At 45.3% G+C, this 26,179-nt stretch overlaps 1 protein-coding gene across 6 annotated transcripts in view; it reads left to right on the top strand.

Moving 5' to 3' along the window:
- The window catches only part of cep192 (centrosomal protein 192), a 56,084-nt gene extending 32,523 nt beyond the window's left edge, over positions 1-23,561 (top strand). For 4 of the 6 annotated variants that reach the window (XM_015949351.3, XM_015949347.3, XM_015949349.3 and 1 more), the window contains exons 31-52: positions 959-1,098; positions 1,344-1,436; positions 1,612-1,730; positions 2,514-2,690; positions 3,052-3,142; positions 3,319-3,498; positions 4,378-4,638; positions 4,977-5,098; positions 6,136-6,245; positions 6,413-6,605; positions 6,713-6,803; positions 6,913-6,976; positions 7,047-7,170; positions 7,377-7,482; positions 8,040-8,253; positions 8,429-8,505; positions 8,844-8,939; positions 14,263-14,382; positions 15,657-15,769; positions 15,886-16,012; positions 16,232-16,290; positions 23,273-23,561. In XM_015949351.3, coding sequence (XP_015804837.1) covers positions 959-1,098; positions 1,344-1,436; positions 1,612-1,730; positions 2,514-2,690; positions 3,052-3,142; positions 3,319-3,498; positions 4,378-4,638; positions 4,977-5,098; positions 6,136-6,245; positions 6,413-6,605; positions 6,713-6,803; positions 6,913-6,976; positions 7,047-7,170; positions 7,377-7,482; positions 8,040-8,253; positions 8,429-8,505; positions 8,844-8,939; positions 14,263-14,382; positions 15,657-15,769; positions 15,886-16,012; positions 16,232-16,290; positions 23,273-23,405 — 2,810 coding nt within the window. In that variant the 3' untranslated portion in view covers positions 23,406-23,561. The remainder of the gene's footprint in view (positions 1-958; positions 1,099-1,343; positions 1,437-1,611; positions 1,731-2,513; positions 2,691-3,051; positions 3,143-3,318; positions 3,499-4,377; positions 4,639-4,976; positions 5,099-6,135; positions 6,246-6,412; positions 6,606-6,712; positions 6,804-6,912; positions 6,977-7,046; positions 7,171-7,376; positions 7,483-8,039; positions 8,254-8,428; positions 8,506-8,843; positions 8,940-14,262; positions 14,383-15,656; positions 15,770-15,885; positions 16,013-16,231; positions 16,291-23,272) is intronic. The other 2 variants (XM_015949350.3, XM_015949352.3) reach the window with 2 other exon arrangements.
- Positions 23,562-26,179: the final 2,618 nt, after the last annotated feature.

Below are 26,179 nucleotides of genomic sequence, written 5' to 3'. Positions count from 1 at the left end.
GCCCTGGTCCTGTAGAATGAGCCCTGGCATTTTTACTGTGATTGTCTGTTTTTCTGTAAAATCACAGAAAAAGAGAGATGCTCGGGTCGAGCAGGCAGCTTCATGCGCGTTCACGCTCAGGCATAGCCCGTAGCATTTGCTATCAGTAGCTTTAGCAGCAGAGTGAGGTAGTGCCAACTCGGCGACTTTGTCGCTGTTCCTAACTCTTAGTGATGAACCTAGCTACATTTCTGAGGACCCTTAGCTACTTTCTTCTAGATATGTCCTGCAAATTAGCAACAAAATAGCCATTTTCGCTCCGAACCGTTCTTTGAACGTTGTTTCAGCTGTAATCAAGGATATAAATGTTACAGATACAAATTACATCACTGACGCTTTAGCTCACCTAGTAAGATGTCGGACTCTCGTGCAGAAGTCCTGGGTTTGATTCTGGATGTGAACATAGTTTATATAGAGTTTATTTTTTACATTAATGGTATATTTTTTTACAGTAAGATGGCCAAATTTTTATTTGAGACTCGCCGAGCAGCATTGAATTCACAGATAAAAAAGATGTGGGTTCAACTTTCATTTTGGAACAATTTTTCAAGCAAGGGAAGGAAATGATCTGAGCATGCAGGAGGACTGACCCATCATAAACCTTTGTCGGCTGTGCTGAAGAGAAAGGTACAGAACCAAATTATTTAATTAATTAGCTGCGCGTTCTCCTGTCCCCCCCACCCACCCACCCACACACACACACACACACGGGACTGTCTCAGCTGTTATTTTCATTAAGGAGTGTGCATGTACAGCATGCACGCCTCGTGCACGAGCCTCCTATTGAAGCTGCCATTACGCTTTTGGCCTGGGGGGCAATCGTGAGCATAAAAATTCAAAACTCCGTAAAGTCCCTTTAAACAAAATGGTTACTTTATGTACATTTCCTGGTGATTTTATCCTGGTGTTTTGCTTCCAGAAGATCTTGGTCCAGCTGATGAGTACAGCGCTCGGGTGGACGTTGAAGTGGACTCTCCCGGTCCGAGTCATGTCATCAGGAGTGTTCCACTCAAGGCCCGGTCTGGGACTGCAAGGGTCCATGCTCCTAAGGACCTGCAGGTAACTAGAGGCGCCATGTAGCTTGGACCGAGGAAATGCTAAGTAGTTCATTTTCTTTCTAAGATGGTAACAAACTCAAAGTAGTTGGCATACATTTGAAAAGAGAAGAGCCTCGTGAGTGTTGATGGGTAAGCTGTTGGATCTGTTCTGTTCTTTTGTACATTTAAGGAAGGTGACGTCTGTTAGTGTATTAACATTTTTCTGTAGTAGGGTTGGTCATGAGACGCTGTGCTTCTTCTGTTTAGACCGTCCACCTCTGTGCCCCAGAGGGGAAACGAAGTGAGCAGACGGTTCCACTAAAGAATGCAGGAAACATTGATGTAGCGCTGAAACTAAAGGTGATTCTCACCCATATTCCTCCTGTTGGATGGAGGCGCGCATGTCCAACATTTACAGCAGGCCATAACATTTAACTGCTCGTGATTCAGTGTATTGTTTGGTCTTCAGCTTCTCATTTCTTCAGTGTAAAAGCAAAAACTTTTAACCGCTGGCTTTTATTCCTTCTGTTTACAGATCAATGGCAACGAGGAGGATTTCTCTGTAACACCCAGTGAACTGTCCCTGAGTGTGGGCGAAGAACGAGGCATTACGGCGTCTTTCAAAGCACAAAGCAACAGGAAACGTAAAGAAAGGTACAAGCTGTGCTTCGGCTGATTGAGTAGGGAAAAGCTCACAGCCAGAGGAAGGATCGTCGCGATTACTCTTTGAGTCCGTGTCCTGTAGCTTCTACAGCTGCGTGATGTATGAACACCTTCGTCTCATTATCATTAGGAGGTGGTTGTTAGTATATCGAGCGGCAGATTTGCACCATTTAGTGGTGATTCAAGCTTGTGAAAATAAGAATCACCAGAACAAAATTAGCCATGTCACACAGACAACCATACAAATGTCTGGTTTCCATCCTGTTTAGAATAAGACTCAGATGTTTTAGATGATGAATAAGACTCACCTGTTGGTGTAGAATGCATCAGTCTGTTAGGAGACGGCGTGGACATCAGGGCTGCTACTGAAGCCCCAATGGTCCGTGTGAACGAAAGTGTTTTAGAAGCTCCGATGCTCTGAACGGCATGGAAAGACCTCTCGGTGGATGCTGCCCCACAGCGTGCGTGGGATAAAGAGGCACATACGGTGTGTTTGGCCCTTGTTCTGCTCTTTTCTTGCCTATTCAGAAGGAGAGGAACTACTGCAGAAAGCAGAGCGTCGTCTTGTTAGCTTTGTTTATTCCATTGTTTTTGTTGTTTGTGATCATTTAGAGCTAACAGTCAAATGCAGATTTAGTTTATTTCATAGCCTCAGGTAGTTTTCACATTTATGCTGCCTAAAACTAACCTGGAAGATCTCTCTGAATCCGTCTTTGTACATGTAAATGTCTCAGAACAGTTGTTGAACTGACACAAACCGTCGCTGTCTCTCAGCCTCCTCACCATCCTGGTGCTCCCGTCAGGACCTCAGTACGAAGTGACGCTGAAGGGAGAAGCAGTCTCTCCTGGCTCCAGGAAACCTGGACCTCCCGCTTTGTCCGGCGACGTCCCACCGATTCTCTCCAACAAGCAGTTTGTGGCCTGGGGAGGAGTCACACTGGGAAGAGCTGTGTAGGCAATTTTTCAGGTTTTCATTAATGTTCCTGCTGCTTGGTAACAACAGGAGCATTACTTTGTTGGTGTTGGTTAACCAAAGTAATCAGTGAAAAAGTCTAGTGTGTAATGTTATTCATGGAAGGGGAGAGAAGCATCTCCGGGGGGGGGTTATTCCTCACAAGCTTTACACCATGATGCACAATCTGCTTGTGTTGGAAAGAACAAGGTAAAGAGCAGCACCGCTAAGCAAAAGTCAGGAAAAAAACTAAACGAAGCTATGTTGGGGGTTATTTAGCCCCCAGAAGCGGTGAGTTCAGTGTGATGGCTGCAGAAGCAGCAGCTGGTGCAGACGGACTCCTGTAACAACTGCTTTTAGCCAACAGAAGCTGGTTCTGAGGAACAACTCCACCAGCAGCACTCAGCAGCTGCGCTTGCTGATTCGTGGTCAAGACCAAGACTGCTTTCAGGTGAATGTTTGGTTTTTCACCCAGAAACTTTACAAACTTGCGGTTTTTGGTTTTAATCTTGGTTTAAGCTGACGAGCAGATCAGGAGCTAACGGTGTTTTCTGACGTGTCGTTTGGGTTCATCTGTTAAATCAGATGGTCTGTTTGAAGGTTTGTGAGTACTCTTTTGTCTCTCAGCTCCAGAGTATGTTCAGCCCTGACGAGTGCCTGACCCGACACGGAGAGCTGTCCATTCGACCCGGGGACGATGTGACGGTCCACCTGCTCTTTGCTCCCACCAGGGTGGCTTGCATGTTGGCCAAGCTGGAGATCAAGCAGTCTGGGGTTCGGCCTTCACAACCAGGAGTCAAATTCATTGTAAGCATGTGTGTTTTTTTTTTCTCAAAGCTTCTGTTCATCCAGCAGAGCGACCCAAACATCCTCACCTCAGCAGAGTTCAACCTTTTGCTTGCTGGGCCTTTTTCTCCCCGTGCTTGTTGATGCTGACAGACGGCTGAAGTCCGTTCTTGTGCATCACAACAATGTACATGTTCACACACCTTCCAGATGTTCTCGAGTCACAACCACAGTGGATATATTTACACACACATTCACTAGGGTTGGGCATCGTTTGATTTTGAACTATTCCGATTCTGATTCCGCGTTTCGAGGACTCGTGCTGCACACACACAGCTGGTGTGATCAGCTCTGAAAAGCATTGATCACAATTTGCAGATCACGTTTATTTTTCACGGAGATCGGCCGCGGATCTATCTTCCGGTCGGCATACGAGGAATCGAAACTAGGAATCGGACGGTTGTACGACCCAACAAGCCAAACGGGGTTCTGGTCGTGATGGTGGCTGTAAAGCTTAACCGTGTCTCTTTAGGTGTCGTTTTCTGCAGGAGCAGCAGGACGTGTGAGTGGAGAGGGCTGATGAATGTAACAGACAGGTTGTTAGGTGTTTACTTCAGACAGCTCCTTTCACTTTGCTTCTGACCCCTGGTATTGTCTTCATCTTTCTTTTTCTGATCAGATGTGTGTAAGTGATGATGTCATTACGCGGCGGCCACAAGTAAAATAAACCAGTAGACAAACTGGTGGTCAGAGAGCGTGACGGTGATCCTGACAGAACGTTTAGCTTCAGCTCTGAGTTTCTGGGTCTTCATTATGTGTCATCTACTTCTGTTCTTTACCAGAATGCTTTTGGCAGCGAGTACGAAGAGCTGCTACATCCTTTTGTGTTCTCGCCCTCAGATCCCTCTCTCTGGCTACGGCGGCACTAGCAACATCATCCTGGAGGACCAGAGGAAATGGGGCGATGGCTATGTGGCAACGCTGACCGATGTCGCTGTCGGTCGTGTCAGCAAAGCGTGTCTGTGTGTGAGGAACACGGGCTCCAGAGCAGCGTTCATCAAAGCTGTGGCCTTCTCGGATGTAGCAACCCGATCCGTTGTTGAGCCCTCCGTCATCAGCCTGGCCCCTTCGCAGTTTGTTCTGAAGGAGAGGACACAAGAGGTGAGGGTAGTCCAACACCGAGGATGGTTCCACCTCACTTGCTGCCTGAGTGTCACCTTTAGATAACCTGATGTTTAGCAGTTATGGAGTCAGCTGTTTTATGTGCCAGCCCACTCGTGGTATGTATGACGCTAAGCGTTGTAGCTCTACTGCTGTCCCGTCCACTTTGTTTCCTGGGTCAGATTCACCTTCTTCAGTGCATCGGTGGTCAGTGCTCCCTCTCTAGGGTTTGTTCATATCTGTTCAGTGGTTGTTGAGGTGTTTGTTTATGTTAGTCTTCTTCCTTTCAGCTGGGAATAAATCAGAGCTGTTGATGATGGGCTGATGTGTGTTTGCAGGTGATCACTGTTCTGATGAAATCCACCCAGCGAGAACGGAGCCTGTGTGAGTCAGCTGAAGCCCCTCTCGCCACAGTCTGCCTGTTCTGTGGAGACGAGGTCTCCAGACAGCAATACAGGAGGTGAGACCTTGTAACACATGCCTCCAGGTGTCAGCTGATGGAGTTTAAAATGAAACGTTTTAACCCTCAGGCTCCAGCTCCGTCCCCTACCCTCTCTAGTCGTTACGGACAAACGTTTACACATATCATCACCACTGTTTTTCCTGGTTTCATCTGATCTCAGGAGATCTCGTCTCTTATCTTGAGAGGCGCTTTATAAAAAAATCTTTCTTCTCTAGTTTGCAAAAGAAAAGCTAACCATGTGATCTGATTATGTAGATGCATTATTAGTTCGGTTTGAAGCTGGTTCTCAAGTCATTTGAGGGAAATCAGGTTCCATTAAGTTTCATTAAACCGACACTTTTTAACCAGATGTTACAAAATATAATCATGCATTCTATGGCGTTTAAACGCCATTTTTATTGTTCCCCACTAAAATCAGCTGTTCCTCCGTTACAGTTGCCTGGCCTGCCAGACTCGTGCTCGGTTTAGTTCTACACAGAGAACTAATCCTTCCCATAAGGAAGCATGGGGCTGTTCTTTTTACTGAGCTCACTAGGCTGCATGCACACTTTCATGTCAGTAAAAACACATCTCCTCTTACTCATCCAGAGGGCTTAAGGCTGGCTGTCTGCCCCAGGGCTGCTGTGGCTATGTACCACCATCAGAATGTGACTGGGTGAATGACTGTAGTGTGAAGCATTAAAAAGGGTTGGCCATTAGTCGTTACACCTGGTTTTGTCCCTAGTATCTAAAGAGGGTAGGAATTTTTAATCCATCTATTCAAAAATTAAATATGATTTCCAAAATTTACCAAGAGGATCTTTGATTGCAGCAACGTAGCAGAGCAATGGGCAGATGAAGAAGTTATCAGAGATAAATGTTAATGACGACGCCTGAGGGTTATATAAAGGTCAACAGGTCTGGGAATCAACCTGGCCAACCCTCAGACAACATAATTACACTCCATCCCCTCTCAGAGCTTGTGTGTGGGTGTGTGTGTGTGTGTGGGTGTGTGGGTGTGGTGGGTGCGTGGGTGTGTGTGCGTGTGCGCACAGGCTGCTTCAGAGTAAACCCGAAGCTGCACAGAAAGCCCTGTCTGAGAACAGTCTGCTGAAAATCATCAAGTTCTACGAAAAGTTCCTGGGAGAGGAAATCATCAAAGAGGGTCAGATTCCATTTTCATATGAAAATCTAAATCTGTCTAAAGGAGGCTCATGAACAGTCTGGTGTCCTTGTTCATCTTCTGTTCAGGTTATTCTGTTGCTTCCTTCAGTTATGTATGTGTTCATGTCCTTCACCTGGTGTGTTTCTGGACACCTGACCTCTCTGCAGACAATGACTTGCCCCTACGGCCGAACGAGGCCCACATCTTCTACAGCAGCATGAGTAAGGTGTTGGTCTCCCTACTGGGACAGAAGAGCACCAGCTGTGATGAGGAGCAGAGCAGCAAGCTGCTGCTGCCCGCTGTTGGGCACGACTCGGAGGCTGAAGGGTCCCATCACCCATCAGATACCAGCAGCTCACTGTAAATGCACCAGCAGCCATTCTACATACAACCGTTGTGGTAGCACACTACCTTTTATAGATCCCTCTTTGTGTTACTGAACACAACCTGCTCTTGATATTTCCCAGTGTGTTACCAAATGGCAGTGTGTCTCTGGATGTGCTGCCCGTGAGAGGTCCACAGGGTCCGGCTCTGAGAGTCTCAGAACCTTCCTCAGAGGTACCCGAACCACTCTTTCACTGATCACGGAAGCTGGTCCACGGATGCATCCATTTCTCTCTGCTCCTGCACAAATGTGCAGATCTGAAGCATCTCCTCTCCTTCGCAGGTTACCCAGTCCGAGTCCTGGACCATCCACCCACAGCAGCTGGTCCTCGCAGCTCCCACCATCAGTGAGTTCAGTCACTCTGAAGTCTGCCTTTGGTCACTTTAGATTGTGAGTGTAGCTGTGTTTGTTTTTAGACGGGCCATCCAGCACCAGCCAGGTCCAGATTCAAAACAATTCTTCCAGAGAGCTGAACTTTGATTTGTCCTGGCCGGCTCACTGTCTCACCGTCACGCCACAGCATGGACGTATCGAGCCTCAGTAAGAATAAACGCACGTCTGTAGAAGTCCCCTGTGCTTTATTTGTTTTTGATGTCACTGATGTGTTCAGGTTAGCGTTGGTCGGTCTGTCTGTGTGTTTCTGAAGACTTTTACCATCAACCAGCCAGTGGCGACAGGTGGAAATCAGCCTTTAAGGCAGGGATTTGTTCCATGGGTGTAATTTTCCTTTCTTTTTGAAAAACCAGGAGCCACCTGCAGATCTTGATCAGCCCCAACCCTTCACTGGCCAGCAGAAGCACCCCGCTGCCCTGGAGTGGACAGATGTATCTCCAGTGTGATGGTCAGCAGAAGGTACGTGTATCTGCTGTGCTCCTTTTTAATCGCGTGTTTCACATGAGCTGCAATGACTGCATCAAACAAGCAGGAACGTCTTACCAGCAATACTAAAGACTGTGTGTGACATGTGGCCATCAGCGTTTACCAGGAAGTTCCCACAACATCTCCGAATGTTTGGAAGGCTTCTCCATTTGAGTTTCAGGGTTTCATCTCTGCTGGAAAGTGCTGCAGGCTCGTTCAGGTGCCGAGTACCTTTCTGGATCCCTACTCTGTTGCATCTCAGTTGGCTTTTGTTTTTTTTGAGACCAAATTACAGGTGGAATGAAAGTAAAATGGGAAAATTTGTGCAGTAGCTGTCATTTGCTCATTGTGGTCTCCTCGTAGATAATTTCAGTCTGATTCCACTTGAAGATTTTGTATTTTCTCAGCATTTTGAGTTTCTAGTTTCCAACAGTCAAAACCGGAGAGACGCTGGTTTAAGCGGTTGGTCTAGTGAGCTTCCTCACAATGTGCAGCGATTAAAGACATGGTACAGTGTAGTGAAGTGCCTTTTTCCTGTGACTCTGGTCTAGTTGATTAAGGTCCAGATACGGCGGGACCTGGCTCTGGACGTGTCTGCGGCCCCGACAGATCCAGCTCTGATGGCCCTGTCTCCTCAGGCTGCTACACCTGTGCTGCCCGTGGCCAGGATTAGCAGCCAGCCCTCGTTTACTCCACAGCCATTTCAGGTGGAAATCGGCAACAAGACCGTCACTTTTCCCACAACCCCTTCAGGAGAAACATCAGGTAGGAGAACGCCGGCCATCACTGGACGGCTGCAGTCTGCAAACCTGAAGGATTACAAACGGGCGAAAGCTAATGTCAGAACCGTAGACGACACAGTCAGGCGTTTAATAACTCAGGATGGCTGCAGGGATGACAGCTGAGACCTGTTGGTGGTTAAAACTCTGTTGTTCTTCAGAGGCCCAGCTGGAGGTGCAGAACGGAGAAGTGGAGGTGAGGTGGTACCTGTCGTCGTTTGCTCCTCCATATGTCAAGGTGATTAGTTTTAGTTTCTCTTTGGCCTCCTTAAAACCGCTCCTAGTGAACACGTGTTTACCATCTTTGTGCTGTCTGAATTAGTGTAATGTGACCTAACCACCGTTAAATCCTGAAGCTGAAACAAGAAAAACATTCGTGTTTTCATTCAATGTTTCTCTGTTTAATGGGATAATTTAGGATTATTTTCGTTTTCCTTTAAAATTAGGTGATCAGACCTGGCTGTGTGTTAGTGAAACAGCGTTGTGCTGATAGTTAGTGTTGTAAAAGTAAACCCTCGCTCTAGTTATTCTGTAGTTGTGTACGAGCTCAAGCTGTGGTTCCTCCTCTTTTCTCAGGGAGTTGATGACACTGAAGATGTTTACCGAGCCACCTACACGGCTTTCAGATGTTCCAGAGTGTCTGGAACTCTGGGCGCCAACCAGAAGATGCAGGTAGGCGCTTGCTTCACCACACCTGTTTTAGCGCAAGCTCGTCATTCCAGGGATTTAGATTTTTACAGCTGTGTGTGAAGTGTTATTGGGTCTTTTTTCTGCTTTGACATTTGCAAACACAATTCTGTTAAGCATTCCCTTTGAGCTGGAGGAGTGTAGATGATGGGTTTTCAGAATAGTTTCACACACAACAGAACGGGTGTGACGGGTGGTAGCAGAGGGTGGGAGACCTTGGCGGTCTGATCCTCAGCTATGGAAGCTGGCTCTTGGCACGTGGGATGTCACCGCTCTGGTGGGGAAGGAGCCTGAGTTGATAAACGAGGTTGAGAGTCTCCGACTAGATGTAGTTGGACTCACCTCAACGCATGGCTCTGGCTCTGGAACCAGTTGCTTTGAGAGGGGTTGGACACGCTTCTACTCTGGAGTTGCTCCCACTGAGAGGTGCCAAGCTGGGGTGGGCATACTAGTTGCCCCCCATCTTGGTGCCTGTTCGTTGGGGTTTTCCCCTGTAGCCTCCCTCGCCTACGTGTAGGGGGACGAGTCCTAACTGTGGTCTGTGCGTATGCACCAAACTACAGATTACCCACCCTTTTTGTAGACCTTGAAGGGGGTGCTGGAGAGAGCTCCTTCCGGTGACTCCCTCGTTCTGCTGGGGGAATTTGAGGCTGATGTGGGCAACGACAGTGAGACCTGGAGAGGTGTGGTGGGGAGGAACGGCCCCCCTGATCAGAATCTGAGCGGTTTCTTGTTATTGGACTTCCGTGCTCGTCATGGATGGTCCATAATGAACACCCATGTTCAAACATAAAGGTGTCCATGTTTGCTCTTGGCACCAGGATACCTTAGGCTGCAGCTTGATGAGTCCGAATGGGCCATGTTTCCTTCTCCCATTTTTGAGGCGGCGTACCAGAGCTGTGGCTGCAGGGTTGTCGCTGCCTGTCGTGGCAGCAACCCCTGAATCCGCTGATGGACACAGACGATTAGGAATTCTGTCGAGCTGAAGAAAGAGTCCTATCAGGTCTTTTTGTCCTGTGGGACCCCAGAGGCAACAACCTGGGTGTGGGAGGAGTTTCGTGAGACCATGGAGCAACACTTCCACAACGCTTCGAGGAGATCCTGGCCCACCATCCAGTGCCTTGGGAGGGGAAAGCAGTGCGCCACCAACACTGTTTACAGTGGGGATGGTGTGCTGCTGACCTCTGCTCGGGACGTTGTGGATCAGAATACTTCAAAGACCTCCTCAAACCCACCGGCACGTCTTCCAGTGAGGAAGCAAAGTCTTGGGACTTTGTATTAGACTCTCCCAAGCTCGGGGGCCAAGGTCACTGAAGTTGCCCAAAAGCTCCTTGTTGGTAAGGCTCTGGGGGTGGATGAGATCCGCCCAGAGAGGAGGGTCCGTTGGATTGTTGAACCTCAGATTCAGGAGGAGCAATGTGGTTTTCCTCCAGGCCGTGGAACACTGGACCAGCTCTATACCCTTAGGGGGATCCTGGAGGGCGCGTGGGAATTTGCCCAACCAGTCTACATGTGTTTTGTGGTTTTGGAGAAGGCATTTGACCGCATCCCTCGGGGGATCCTGTGGGGGATACTCCGGGAGTATGGAGTACCAGGCCCTCTGATACGGGCTGTTAGGTCCCTGTATGACTGGTGTCAGAGCTTGGTCCACATTGCCGGCAGTAAGTCGAGCTCGTTCCCAGTGAGTTGGACTCCACCAAGGCTGCTGTAGGAGAAACTGGCTTGCTCAGCCATATTGTTGCGTTGTGGTTTTATGCTCTTTTATGAAAGAGGAACCATGCTACGTATTAATTCAGAATATTAATTTTTAATAAATCAATAACCAAATTTTATATTGTTAAGAAGACTCAAAGGTTGTTTTCATCGATAAACTGACGATAATATCTGTGTTTCTGTGTTTCAGTTCAATGAACAAACAAGTTTGGGAATTAAAAGTTTTAATTCTTCAAACTAGACTAATGATTTTGAAATTGACAAACATGGGAATAACAATCAACATTGGCAACTTGTGGGACAATCTTTAACAGTTGATATGATCAAATAGACCTTGTGGTGAATTTATGAAGATTGAGAATGTTGTGATATGAATGCGTGTGTGAGTCTGATTTTGCTTCAGGAAGAAACAGGTGTCTGAGTGAAGTGATGGTTTGGATAAACTTAGGTCTTATCAGAGAACTGCATCAAATGCTAAACACCGTGCTCTGTCTCACCGAACTCTTGTGGACCCTCTTTCGGATTCGGGCCGTGGAGGATGGTGGTGGTTCATCCAGATGACACCAGCGGCTGACAGGGGAGACGTAGGTGTCGAACGGAACCGGTCCAGAGTTGCCCTCGGTACACGTTGATGGTTAAGCGTTTTGTCGATGTGCTTTCTTAAGTTAATTCACTCAGAAATCAAAGACTCTGTATGAGTCTGCGTTAGAAGTTGCGATTCAGCTGTCCTGTCTGGCTAACAGGAACAGCGTGAGAGGGGGGGGGGGGGGGGAAACGAGCCAACCGGCTCCCCCCTTTTAGCGTTTATTCAGGTCCTCTCTCTTTCGTTGTCAAGCACGAACTGAAATCAAGACTGAGGCCTAGTCCACACGTAGCCGGTTTTTTTTTAAAACGAATATCCGCCCCTCCAAAAACTTGCATCCACACCACCTCGTTTTAAAAAGAAACTCTGTCCACACGTACCTGGATAAATACGTTGTTAAGGACATGCCAGACCTGTAGGGGGCAGTACTTCCCCCGTTCTTAACCTCGTCCTTCGTCTGTGGTCTTCTGCAAGGAGCAGTAATTCCGCTTGCAAAAACAAACAAGCAAAAAGCGCTTGGACAATTGATAAAGCGAGCGCAGCTCTGAAGGCTTCCATGCTGTCGGCTAGTGTAAACACAGGTCGCACACGTGATGTCAGCATTTTTTTGTCGCGGAAAGTGACGTTGCGGACCTTAAAACTCCGGTTTTGTCAGTCCACACGCAGACACCCAAAACGGAGAAAACGCAGATCTTCACTTTGGCCGGAGTTTTTAAAAAGATCCGTTTTCGTGTGGATGACAGGCCAAAACGTAGGAAAATATCTACGTTTTGGCAGATCCCCGGCTACGTGTGGACAGGGCCTGAAACTTACCAAAAGCTTCCTCTTCTCAAAGCAAACGTGTGCATCAGCAAATGTGTTTGGAGTTTACTGTGAGAATCTGTGTGTGGGTGTGTGTGAGTGTTTGTGTGCTTGAGTGTGTGTGAAGGTCGATAACAAACATCCTCAAACATTATCTAATTAAGTGTGGATTCATTAATCTCTTATAATTACCCAAAGCATAAGAATCATTCATTTGATTAAACACATTTATAATGAGCAAAATGATGATTAAACTTTTAACATTCAAAACAAGAAAAGGAAGTTTTAACTTTATGTTTTGACTTGCTCTGGGTACAACTCATGGAAACACGTCTTCTGGACGCTGCAGGTGGCAGATGTTATGGTTTCCTCCCAGACTCGCTGGCGTTCAGGTCTTAATCTGTGGGTGAAAGTTCTCAGCGACCCAGCTGAGTCCAACACCACCTTTGTGACAGAAAACCCATATTTCCTCACGTTACACTGCCCTTTGTCACCAATTCTGTTCATAACCTTTATGGACAGGATTTCTAGGAGCAGCCAAGGTGTTGAGGGGATCTGTTTTGGTGGACTGAGGATCAGGTCTCTGCTTTTTTCAGATGATGTGGTCCTGTTGGCTTCATCAAAACGTGATCTCCAGCTCTCACTGGAGCGGGTTGCAGCCGAGTGTGAAACAGCTGGGATGAGAATCTGCTCCTCTAAATCTGAGAACGTAGTGTTGAATCAGTAAGAAGAAGAATGCCTTCTCCAGGTCAGGGATGAGGACCTGCCCCAAGTGGAGGAGTTTAAGTATCTCTGGGTCTTGTTCACAAGTGAGGGAAAGATGGAGCGTGAGCTCGATAGGTGGATTGGTACTCTGTCTGCAGTGATGCGAGCGTTGTACAGGTCTGTTGTGGTGAAGAGAGAGCTGAGCCAGAAGGCAAAGCTCTCGATTTACTGATCTATCCACGTTCCTACCCTCACCAATGGTCACGAGCTTTGGGTAGTGACCAAAAGAACGAGATCACAGATACAAGCGGCCAAAATAAGTTTTCTTCGTAGGGTGGCAGGGCTCTCCCTTAGAGATGGGGTGAGAAGCTCGGGCATCCTAGAGGGGCTCGGAGTAGACCCGCTGCTCCTCCACATCGAGAGGAGCCAGTTGAGGTGGCTCGGGCCCGCCTCCCTGGCGAGGCTTTCCTGGCACGTCCAACCGAGAGGAGACCTAAAGAGAGACCTGGAACACGTAAGAACTATGGGTGGTTTTTTTTTATGTCAAGGAACCTCGCCTTGATGTCTTGGTCTCGCCCCGGTTGCCTACGTTATCAGGAATCTCCAAGGCGTGTTCCAATGTTCATGTTCTACCGAGGTGCCTGTTCTGTTTGTTAGCCGTTTAGCTAGCTGAGCAAGGATGCACGGGAGGTGTCTTGTAGCCTAGTTTTGGCCAAAAATTTCCCAGAATGCGGTGCAGTATTTGCTAAAGGATGGCGGATCAGCAGCTGGCAGCTACTTTGAGGGCAAATTTCAAGTTTAAATGTAAGTCAACTAATTGTAGCTATCGGGCTGATATCCAAAATGTTTTTTTTAAATCCAAAGTAGTTATCTATGATTGATTAGTTGCATAGTAGTTGCAGCTTCGGTGGCTAGCGGGTAGTAACCCGCCTACATATTTAATTTAACCCATATATACACAATTCTAAAAGTAAAAGTCTCGTTGTATATTTATATTGAAACGTGTACGTATAAAATATAACGTTATCTCTCATGTCACGTGAAGTTACATGACCGCAAGTCTGTTCCATTTAACCATTTTCTTTGACCAAGGAAGGACGGTGTCCTTGTAAGCAAGGTGCCTGGCCCAGCTAGACCTCACCTTGCTAAGCAGGCCAGGGAACGCCTTGGGGTTCCCCCGGAAGAGCTGGCCCATGTAGCTAGGTAGAGGGAAGTCTGGGCCTCTCGACTTAGGCTGCTGCCCCCGCGACCCGACTCCGGCTAAGCGGAAGAAGATGGTCGGACACAACAGAACCTCAGAATGAATAAATGGCAGATTGACTTGACATTTAGCAGTGAATTCTGCTTTTGGTTCTGGAACGAACACATTTGTCTAGATCCTTTAAACATAAAATATCAGTGATTTAAATGTTCTCCAATGATTTGCTTTCGGGACAGTTTTTCTCAGGCTTTCATGTAGTTGGCTTAAGTGATTATTTCTTTTTTTTTAATGCGTATTTTCTTCAGGTTCCTGTGACCTTCCTCCCCAGAGAGAGAGGCACTTATGTCCAGTTCTGGGACTTGGAGTGCCATCCTGTGTCTGATCCTCAGCAGAAGACCAGGATCCGCTTCCAGCTCTCTGGCACGGTGAGAACTGATTTGTGAAGAATTGGATTCTGCACTTCCTACTAGAGGAAGGGTGTGTTTCCAGGTGGCTCTTTTCCTGTATCTGAGTGTGCCCCAGGTGTTGGTAAGCTACACACAGTGGTTCAGTGGGCAGGTTGCACAGGCCTTCCCACTACATCCTTATTTTGTCCCAGTGTAGCTGCCATACCACGTAGAGAGGCTCTCTGAAAGACCTGAGGATGTCTGCATCCAGATCCTGCCCTCTTTAGTTGTTTTTTGTGGTGTCTGTTACTCTGTTTCTGTTTTCTTTTGCATCAAGTCCAGACCTGAAGCGAACTCTCCCCGTTTATGATCGCGCTTGATCTGTTTTCTGTAGTATTGTGGAACCCAAGAGGCAGGAACATTTCTGGTGCTGATCAGATTGTCTTTGACACTTGGCCTCAGGACACCGTTTATAGTTCAGATTGGTGGAAGAAGACAGAATAATACTTTTATTTTATAGTGAAGATGCAGCTGAAGAATCCGTCTCCCTATCGTGTGTTTGTGGAGGTGGTTGTTTACAGACTAAGTACCGACCAGAGGGCTTGCTCTCAGGAAGCAGAGTTTTATTGTTAAATACAGAGACTTCTTTGGTCTACAGCTCAGCTATGGAAAAGAAAAGGTTTTCTCTTTTGTGCAGAATTGACGCATAAAACATCTGTTAGCCGCTGTTCTTGTGCGTTGTTATGTTATGTATTCATGCACCTTATCATGTTGCAGTGGGAGAACGATGACTTTTGTTTGGTGGAGAAGAAGGTAAAAACTGATCGGGAAAAACACAAACCAGGTGCAGTTACCTGCAGGATTTGACCTCTGAGGTCATGAGGCTGAATTTTGATAGAAATCCTGAAAATATTTTAAATCAAGGTGACGGGCCTCGCCTCCCTCTGAAGCTGAGTCGATTCTGATGTCAAACACTCAAATACCGTCAAACACAAATGTTTAATCAGCTGTCGTGTGTGTGTGTGTGTGTGTGTGTGTGTGTGCGTGTGTGTGTGCGTGTGCGTGTGTGTGTTAGTACTTCCTCTTGTTGCTGACAAGTGACAGATGTGATAAGTGGGTTGTGGATGGGAGGGAGATCCATGCTGCTGATACGCGTCTGCAGGCTTTAGTGTGCGGTGTTGTGACAGATCTAATTAACGTGACTTCACACACACATTCACTAGCATCGATGCTGAGGCTTTTGTTTTCATTTGAAACCTGGTAAAAAGAAAAGTAAGTTATTTTGTTAACAGTCAGCCTTGAATGTTGTGAAGGGATTAAGGTCTGGACCTTTGGAAGGACCCCAGGAAGGAGACTGTTCCCTGGTGAGGACAGAAACCACGGCTAAGAGCAGGAAGAGGGCTGACTCTTCAGCACCCAGAACCAGGTGGGTCCAGCTACTCGTGAGTGTGCTAGTTAGCCCCGCCAGCATTGAGCTGCTTTCTTGGTGAGACACGTGGGTCCATTTGAATGATACCCGAGCTGGCTGTGTGTTCATCTCAGCCAGGAGGAGGCTGTGCGGAGGGGTGTGTATTCCCCCCAGGATCTGTACACCTTCCCAGACACGCATGTGGGCGAGTCCAGCACTCTGAAGGTCAACGTACGCAACAACTCCTCTGACACGCACGAGGTGAGCAAAGAAACAAGTCGCTTGTTTTCCCTGCTAATCACAAAAAGAAACATGGTGTCTGCTTTCATTCTCAGCCAGACGGTTATTGATGTAGAAAGTGACTAACTAGTTTCCTGACTAACTGGACGTGCTTATGCTGAATGAGTGATGTAACAACCTCTGCTCTTTGCCCTGCATGGATTTGAAATCTGATGTGTGGCTTCTCTAATGGAATTGCAGCTGAAATTTGTAAAACCCATGGAGCCCTTCCACATGAAGCATCTGGAATATTCCCTGAGGTGAGAAGCTCTTCCTTCAACATTTTACTGTGTACCTCTCCTTCGTGCACTTATTACGTCTGATAAAAGTATATGGTAGGACTTGGTGCATAGTCAAGCTAACGAGGGGTTTTCTCATCTTGACTGCTCACTGTGGAGGTCCTGCTGCTTTAACACACCTGAGGTCTAAAGGACGGCCAGGTACAGCGGGATGGGATTGTGTTATCGTAGCACTAAGAGTTAAAACAGAGGAACATGTGTGGCACTTTTTGCTTTCATCACTACAGATGAACGTTGCATCATCATGATGTCACGTGGAGCTCCAGGGTGCCATGTGGACGTGATAGTCTTGTTGTTCTCAGCATGTTGTGGCTTCTACTGGGTTTCTGCAGATCTCACCTGGGTTTCCTAGGATCAGGGTCAGTCCTGCTAAGCAGATGACTTTGGCCCACTCTGGCTTGTAAACGGGTTAGGATGCAAAAATAATGAAAACATAAAAAAAAATTTAAACGCAGAAAATTTTCACCTTAAGTATGTTTAGGGTGAAGCTTTGTTCCTCAATTCCTCTGTTTCCTTCAAACTCACGCACGCGCACGCTGGTAATTGTGCATATTAGGTGGTGATGTAATTTTTCGGACAACCAAAACTAGTTTCCTTACTGAGAAATGGTTAAAAAGATCTATTGTCTCTAAAGGAACTGTATCACGTGATTTTAAACCTTTCAGAGTACCCACAGGCCCATATGTGGTGTTAGTGTTATCATTGGCTCTGGGAGGAGGATCTGGATTTGAAACTACCTGGAAGGGGAGGAGCGGGGCATGATGATGCAAACCTGTTCCATCCAGCAGTTTGCAAAAGCTTAGTAGGCCCATCTGGAGCTGCACCTGAGCAGAGTGCGAATTATGACAAGTCTCTAAGCAAAGTAAAATTTCTAGTGCAGAGTGGAGACAACCCATAGAACCACTGATTTGATCTCATTTCAGAGAAAAATAGAACAGGCTAGATGCACCTAATAAATAAAATTACTAACAAACTCAGGAATCTGTTTCTTTGCTTCACTGTTCTGGTGCTGAAAACATCACTAATGTGGGTCAAAGGAGATACACAGATGAATGCACCTCTTATTATTTGGAAATTACATTTACTGCAGCTGGCAGAGGCAGAGATTGTTTCTATTGATACACAGAATTTACAGAATCATTTTAAATTTTAATAGGGGAAGACTGCAGGAGGGGGCGGTAAAATACAGTGGGTCCCCAGCAAAAACAAGAAACTTCACGAGTCTGATGAAACCCACTGGTTTTCCATCAGGCAGTCACGGGGCAGCTCCAACGACCCAGTGGCTGTGCTGGGTCAATGTTATCGAGCTCAGTCCGGTGTCTGTACAAGATCTGCTCTGGTGCAAGATCGGCTTGGGGTCCTTCGACTGCCGATGACGTCAAAGTATGGCAAACCCACTCGGACAAAATACACTGCACATCTATACTGTTGGAAAGAATTTAGCAGTTTCGTTATAAAAATGTTTCTTAAGACGTAAGTTTGTGTTCATAATGGTGTTTGTAAAATAAAACACTATTGTATTCATAATGTTGACCTCCTCTTTGAGCACATCCCTTGAAGGATCATAGGTATTAGCAACACCTGTGAAATTGTATTTGCAGGAAAGAAGTGTGTCCCGTTTATTGAAGTATTTTGTGTTTAGTTTTGACGTCTTGTCAATGCGTAGTTCAGTTACGCTCATAGCTGCTATAGCCAAAACTCTGGAGTTAAAAGTTTTCTGGCTTTACTAAAATACCTGTCTGTACTTATTTGATTGATGGTAGTTTTACTTTCTATTAGACTCCAAATGTAATCATTTGGCACGCTTCTAATTCATAATTTGTAAGAATGTAATCGGTGATATTAGCATTAGCATTCCTATGGGTTTTTCCACGTATATTAGCATTGCGCTAACCACTCGCTGCCAAATTGCAGCCTTTGCGATTAGAAAATCTCCTTTTGTCACCTCGCAATTTAATTGCACATGCAGTAATCATTCTGCCCTAATATACATGCAGCTCTATGCTAAAAGTGTATTTTCAAAGAGGTAATGATGGATTTCTTTGTAAAAGTTGTCCATCTTTCCAACAGAAAGATTTGCCTAGACCAACGTAACGTGATAACAACGTAACATGATTACGTAATTCCGTAAGGTTCATGTTCAGCCAATCAACTACTTTGACGTCATCGGCAGTCGACGGACCCCGAGCCGATCTTGCACCCGAGCAGATCTTGTACCGACACCAGCTCGGCCGTGAACGAGCCGAAGCGACATCCTGCTCTGCTTAAGAAGAGGTGTTATTTTCCCGCTTCAGAAGAAGCTTCCAACGTGTTTTTACGCTTTCTCCGAGACGTGTCACATCGCTAAGTTGTTGGCGCCGAGCGCTAACACGTCAATAGTGCAGCGTAGCCTGCTGGAGGTTTTAAGGGTTCAGATGAAACACTCGACCTCTCAGGCTGCTCACACACTCCTTAAGTTGTCGCTGTTGCGCTCACGCCATAATACAGTATTAGATGTTGTTAAAATCAGACATGAAAAAATAAATTTTACATGAATAAGTGATGCTTAGCCTGGTGAGGGGAGGAGAACTTGGCCTAATAAGCATGGGAAGAAACCCTGTCAAGATTGTCAACACTCGTTTATCTTAATGCTATTGAAACATGTAAACCAAAAAGCATTATATCCACTGCTACCTTTCTAATTTTAAACTCAGTAACTTATGCTGTAACTTCACCTTGCCCTGCCTGCTCCTCCTTGCTGCCCGCCGACTGTGATCACAAGCGACAACATAGTAGTTCCCGCTGCCTCTTCGGGAAACAGCGCAAAAAAAAAAAACACTTGGGATCTTGTAGGCGTGGCGGTGGGATTTCAGCCGTGGCGGCCCGCCATGGCTACGCCTATGTAAGGGAAACCCTGAAGTGGATTTTTCACGATACAGTCCCTTTAATTACAGCTCAACTCTTATTTCTGTCCAATAGAAAAGCATCAATAACCTATTATCAGCTACATTTATAAATCTTGTCCATTCATTTTCTGCTTCTGTTTGTGTGTGTGTGTGTGTAACACAATAGTGTGTTTTATATGAATAAATGTCAAATATTCGCTGAAGTCTAGACATTTATCAGAATATTATTAAATAATCAAAAACACGCCCGCGGTCCCTCATCAGGCTGATGGTGGTCGACTTAGACCAGGGGTCCTCAACTAAGGGCCAGAGTTTTTTCCAGCAGACATGTGAGCGCCAGATACACTTCTAAAATAACCAGATAAATTGCATTTCTTGCAGAAATGCTGTTTGAATGCTGGGTATCTTAAACTGTTAGCTGAATCATTTTAGTAGCTGAACTGAAGCTGAAAGTAAGTAAAACTGTCCAAATGAGCTGAATGTAGTGAAATATGTGAAAGCAAAAAGCACCAACAAGCAAATAAATCACAAAAAGTAAGTGAAGAATAGAGAAAAATAATCCTAAATAGCAAAACTGACATCTGTGAACATTGTATAGAAATCTGGACAGCTAAAATTTCCACAGCTAAAATTTCCAAACACTTGTTATTTCAGCAGGACTAGTTTAACAGTTTAATTTTTACATTTAGCTGATCTGTGAAATTAGCATTATATCCTGAATTCAGAAACTGATTGCTGAAGCTGCTGAATAGCTGAAGTGAAGCTGAAACTAAGCTAAACTATCAAAATGAGCTGAATGTATTTATAGATTTAGAAGCAAAAATACCAACAAATGTAATAAAGCTCAGAATATAGGTGAAGAATGGACAAAAATGCTAAACAGCAGAAAACTTTTTATCTTTGAACATTGATTAAAAACTCGAAATTTGAAATGTTAAACAGCTGGCATTTGAATGAGAATAGTTTAATGGGTACATTTTTACAATTGGCTGACTGTGAATTTAGAAACATTTGGTGATATCTGAAACTGATAGATTAACATATGTTCAGGACTTGATATGTGATGGATAAATGGTTGGATGAATGAAATGACAGAATGGATTGTTGGATGGATGTTAGATGGTTTATTGGATGGATGGATGGATGGATGGATGGATGGATGGATGGATGGATGAATAGAAGCATGTATGGATTTATATGTGAATGGATGGATTCCTTAGGCCAAGCTGATCGATTTGATGTCTCATGTGTGGGTGTGTAATTGTTAGAATGCTGTAAAGCATTGACCTCTCTTAACCATCAGGGAGCTGGGAGGGAGCGGGGCACTTTCCCACTTTCTGAAGGTCAAATTTAACTTGTTTCTAGTTTTAAGTACAGATAGTTCAAAAAGATCAAAAACAGGAGTCTGTTATTGGCTCAATATTCAGCTTTTTATATTCATTCCTATGAGACTTGGTTGAAGTGATTTGTAGTTCCTTGTGTTGCCATGGTAACAGATGACAGGAGTCTGCTTTAATAAAGCAATGTACAATGTCACATGAATACCATTTCTATATTAAAGTATGTTTATACAGTTATGTCTAAAATGTTGTTAAATGTTGTTGCTAAGCATGTTGCCATGGTAACGCAGAGCACAATATCAAGTTAATACAAAACTCCTAGGACCAAGCAGGTTGAATTGATGTATCATATGTGTGGGCGCATATTTCCTTTTAGGCAGAAGACGATTGAAAACTCTCAGCCAATGAGAGAGCAGCGAAGGAGGAGGGGGCGGTTCCTGCCTTCTGATTAGTGTTAAAATGTCAGCTATGCTGCTAGTTTTAAGTGTATAGAGCTCAGAAAGATAAGAAACAGCAGCATGTTATAGGCTCAATATTAGGCTTTTCACATTCATTTCAATGAGACTTGTTTGGGGATATTCTTATGCACTTGTGTTACAATTTAATACAAGATTCCTGAGATCAAGCTGGTCGATTTGATGTATCATATGTGTGGGTGCTCGATCCTGCTTGGACAGAAAATGGTTGAACACTCTCAACCAATCAGAGAGCAGCACTGTTTTCCCGCCTTTTCCCCTGGCTGTTGGAGGCCTGCAGCTGTACTGTTAATGAGAGAAGCCTCTAAATCTGTCCTTCAAAAGTGAAATTGGACCTGTCAAACTTCTCATCACCATTCAAAAAGTACTGCACAGATTTGAAAAATTCAAAAAGCTTGGGCGGCAGAAGGCTTTGGTGGTCATGTGTGTGGAGTCTTGTGTGCCTACCACAAATGTTCTTGAAGATATGAGGAGAACATTTCAGCTGTCTGTCAGCCACAGGTGCCTTTTTTAAAGGGGTTTAAATGGATTAAAGCTGGCACAGTCGTCCTTCTGGAGATTGTAGCACAAAAATGTAGCAAAACTGAAGACAGCACCTTTGAAGCTGTCAAAAAAACCTACCAAGTTTGAGAAAATCATTAGTGTACTATAAAAGATGTGGTCGGTGGAAATTTTTGTTTCAAGATTTCATATATCATGCATTTAACAGAGCTCAGCTGCTCAGATGTCATTTCAGACCTCTGAAACGTCTCATCGCCATTCAAAAACTGCTGCACCTATTGGAAAAATTCAAAACGCTTGAGCGGCAGAAGGCTTTGATGGTCATCTGTGTGAATTTTTATGTACCTACCATGAATTGTCTAGAAGCTATGACGAGAACATTTTAGCTGTCTGAAGCCGATGGGAGGAGAAAATCTCTGTTCCTTTAACATGGGTTTCAATGGGACAGAATCAGGGTCTCTCCTCCTTCTGAAGCTGTAGAAAAAGAAATGTAACACCTAAGGACAAAATGAAACCCATTCTGAAAAGCTGACAAAAATTCCTACTTTTTGAGATATAATTTGTTTCGGTACTCCAAACGGTCTGGGTGTTGCAAAGAGTTGTTTCCAGAAAATGTGAAGGTCAAAAGTTGGTGTGGAATTTTCAGTTTAGAGTGGTGAGAGACATTATTTTTTTATTTTGAATATTGTCAAAGAAATTAACAAAACGACCACAATATTTGGAGTACATTCATGATTTATAGCTCAAAACGAAGATATATCCGTTATCTGCAAGCCAGCGTGCGTCTCATTTTAATCGGACTTACGGTTTTCTCAGGAGAATGCCAGAAATGGAGCAAAGGATGGTCATTGCTCCTATCTCTGTCCATTATAATTTTTGTGATTTTTTTTTTTTCTGAAAATCTCAAGACGTACCTCAACTTCTACCTGTGATTTTAGAAAAACTAATAGTTATCAAAAAGATTTTTTTAACTATTAATAGCTGAAAGTCTTGTGAGTTTGTTGAAACTTGAATGAAGTCTCTAGGTTAAAGTTAACCTATAAGCGTAAGAGTTCAAAAAAGTGATGGGATTTAGCTGAAAATTGAGCAATCCCATTCATTTCAATGGGACCAAAAATCACAAAAAATGCTGAATATCTCAAAGTATAAAATATTTTAATACCAAAAGTCATTGCTGGCATGAGCTGTACGTTTTGATACCAAAATTGTGTAAATAGTTGAAGAATTGTGGAAGTAGTTAAATGCCAAAAAACATACGGAAGCAGTTTTGCTTACTTTCAGCTTCAGTTCAGCTATTAAGCTGATTCAGCTAACAGTTTAAGCTATCCAGCATTCAAACATTTAGTTTTATTCCTGATTTAACCTTATTTTTAATAATAAAAATGAAAGTAAATATTTTTGTTCTTGTGAAGCACATTGTGATTTTTATAAAAAAGGTCATTTCCTTTCATTTGTAAACAATTATTTATGTTTGGGACATGAATTTTGCTGCTGAACTCTATAAAGTCCTTCAACTGGGGGTGCTGGGGCCCAAAGGGTTGAGGTTCCCGGCTTTAGTGGGTCTTAAGGGGGTTTTAATCTCATAACTAGATGCTGGTGACTCCTGCAGAAACCACATCCATGTAACCAGTTAACTAGTGCATGTTTCACACAAGCGTTTCAGAAGCAGACGTGCGTGTGCTTCATCCTCTGAGGACCAAACACAGATGCTTAGCTGTTGTTCTTCTGCCTCCTCTGTTAGGTCACAGCATTACGTGAAGCTGCCCGTCCAGTTCAAGCCCACCACAGCAGGGAGACACACCGGCGTCCTGCTTGTCCAATCAGAAACCAGTGGAAGTCTTGTTGTTCAGCTGAGCGGTGAGGCGCTGCCTTGAGACACGCGGACTGTTGCTGGCTATGAAGAGCTGCTGCCCAGCCCAGCACTGCGGGGCCAGGATAGTTTTTGACATTTTCCTCTGTATTGGGTCTTTGATTCATCCTTCTAGTTGCGTCACAAGGCAGCGTTGTTGCCACAGGCCCGTCCGACAGAAGCAGAACCAGCTCAGATGGGTTTGGGTCCTACAGAAATGCCTTTGTTCCTCGTTTGGTAACAGAGCTGCAGAGATTTTTTGATCTGCTCAATGAAAAAGAAACCCTTTGTCTCCATTATGAATGTAAAACAGCCACTAGAGATTTGGAAGTCTGTTCTGGGTCTGCCCACATTTCCTAAGACTTTTCTGATGGTTTTGTGTTATTGCGATTTCTATGGAGACGACTCTTCCATCGGGCTGAACCCACCTGTACCGTGGTCTTTATCAGCACCGTGTGCTGACGTCCCAGCAGCCTCCGAGTCTCGTTCCAAACCGTCCAGATGCACCTAATTTAGTCCTGATGGGGCAGCTTGCAGCGACGTTGGGATGGCTAGTGGTTGTGATTGCATGCCCAGAGTTCCCCTTTGGGGCTTTCCTACAGTGTCTGCCAGGCCTGCTTGGTGTGGTTTCCATAGCAAACCAACGTTGGTCACTGCTCCAGTGGCAGAACATTCACTCCAAGTTTCCTGTTTTGGCTCTAAGGCAAGTCGCCAGCATGGCTGGAGGGTTCACATGTGTGTGTTCTGGATGAATTGTGTGGAAACGTCATTGAGGATGAGAATCACACCAATGTTCAGCATTATGTACCTGCATGCTAGCAGGTTTTACTATGAAGGGGTCTGTTCTAGGTAGCTCCAGCATCCATCTGGAGACCAGCGGACTCAGTCTGCACTGTTATGTAATATGTATGACACATTTTTAAATAAAGTTTGAGGTTTTTTTCACGCCGTTTTCCTGTATAGGTACTAAGATTTAAGACTGTGAACATCTAGTGCTCAGCATAAATGAGTACACCCCCTTTAAAAAGTATGAATTTAATCAGAAGCTCAAGGAACAAAAGAACAATTAACAGAGTTTAACTAGGCTGGTTTTATTGAGCACATGTTTGACTCATAACATGAAATTAAAGTTAATGTAACATATTATTATCACAAAATCTTCAGTTTTACTAAAACTGGTTGAAGCAAAGATGAAAACACCCCTCAACAAAAACTACTACTTCTAGTATTTAGTACGACCACTGTGAATTTCAAGGACGGCAACAAGTCTTCTAGGCATGGAATGAACAAGTTGGTGACAAATTACATCTATGAAGGCTTCCTTCATGGACGATACCCATGCATGACATTCCTCTGCGGTGTGTGCTGTATGGTGTCACGGGAAACGGTCACTCCAGTCTGGCTTTCTACTGCTTTAGCTGCAGTGAACTTGCATGGTGATGTTCTTCAGCCCTTCTCATCGGAAGACGCTCCTGTCCAGATGTTAACTTCCGTGGATGGCCTGGACGTCTCTAAGATGGTTGCACTTCCGTCTTTTTGAAATGGTTGGGTGACTTTTGCTACAGTATTCTGACTGATATGTAAAGTTCTGCTGATCTTCTTGTAGCCCTCACCTTTCTCAGATGTTGTGACATTTGTCTTCCATGTGGAGATGTTGGTGACAGCATGAAAGAGGAAGAGCTTTTCTTAAAGTAAGGCCTTTCATAGCCACCTGTCTCTTCCATCAATAATAGCTTGTAAGCTAATGGGATTTATTAATACTGCTTGTCATAAAAATTTAAATAATGACCATAATTTAGAAATTACAAATGTTTTAAGGACACCAGCTACAAGAAAATATATCCATTAATACAAAGCCACATTTAAATCTACTTAAGCAGTTAGAATGAAATGTAAACTTTTCTGTGATCAAGGGTTAGGAACCTCATGCTACACCTTTAGCCTCCTAAACCTCGAGCTCAAACTAGATGGAGCAGAAACATCTGGATCAGCATCCTTCAGCACCGGTTCGGGCCATTGGGCTGAGCCCTGGAGCTGCAGTACAGTCAGTGACCTGCAGGTGTCGCCAAAGCGTCGCGCTGTCCGGCTGACAGCAGCGTGTCCCGTACAGTAGGACAGTTGAGCTCCCAGCCTGTCCACCACTGTAGTCCTGTTGGACCTGCCGTCTGACCGCAGCATCACAGACTTTGAACAGACACTCACGGCGGCTCTGCACCTGAGCGACGGCGCGTGCAGGTGAGAAGCCGGTGACATCTCCTTTTTCCAGTTCTAAATGTCTTCTGAAATTGCTGTGGCCGTTGGCGGGTGGGTGGAGTGACGCTCTGGTTAAGCTAGCTGCTGGGGCTAAACGCCCGTGGGCTGTCCGGTGTCGGGTCCGACTTTGGCCCATGCTGTGGAAGTTACCGCGCAGAGCGGGAGCCGCTTTCCAACCTGCGCCAGAGCTAAGCTAGCGGAGCTAAGTTGGCTGTCATCAAGCAGGCTAACCCTGGCTCCCGTCCACCCGCCGGGGGCACTGCACTAGTCCGCTCTGTCTCTGTCCCCAACGGGGACTTTGTTACATTCACCACCCTGAGTTAGGTTCCGCCAGCTGTCTGGTCCTGAGCGTTTAGGATGATGGGAGTGTTGTATGGAGCTGGAGGAGGCTCAAACTTTTCCTGTGCTCAAGAGGAGCGCGGTCGGTGCACCTGGTCGCTTGGCTTCATCCAAGATGCTTTCTAACTCTACAGAGCTGATCCAACACGGTCATCCTCCCTGATCAGTGCTGGAAGGTGATTTATGTCTGGACTCTCCTCCTGAGGT

Source organism: Nothobranchius furzeri, chromosome 5 (genome assembly GCF_043380555.1).
Source record: "Nothobranchius furzeri strain GRZ-AD chromosome 5, NfurGRZ-RIMD1, whole genome shotgun sequence".
NCBI lineage: Eukaryota > Metazoa > Chordata > Actinopteri > Cyprinodontiformes > Nothobranchiidae > Nothobranchius > Nothobranchius furzeri.
This window is presented reverse-complemented; position numbering and strand designations above follow the sequence as displayed.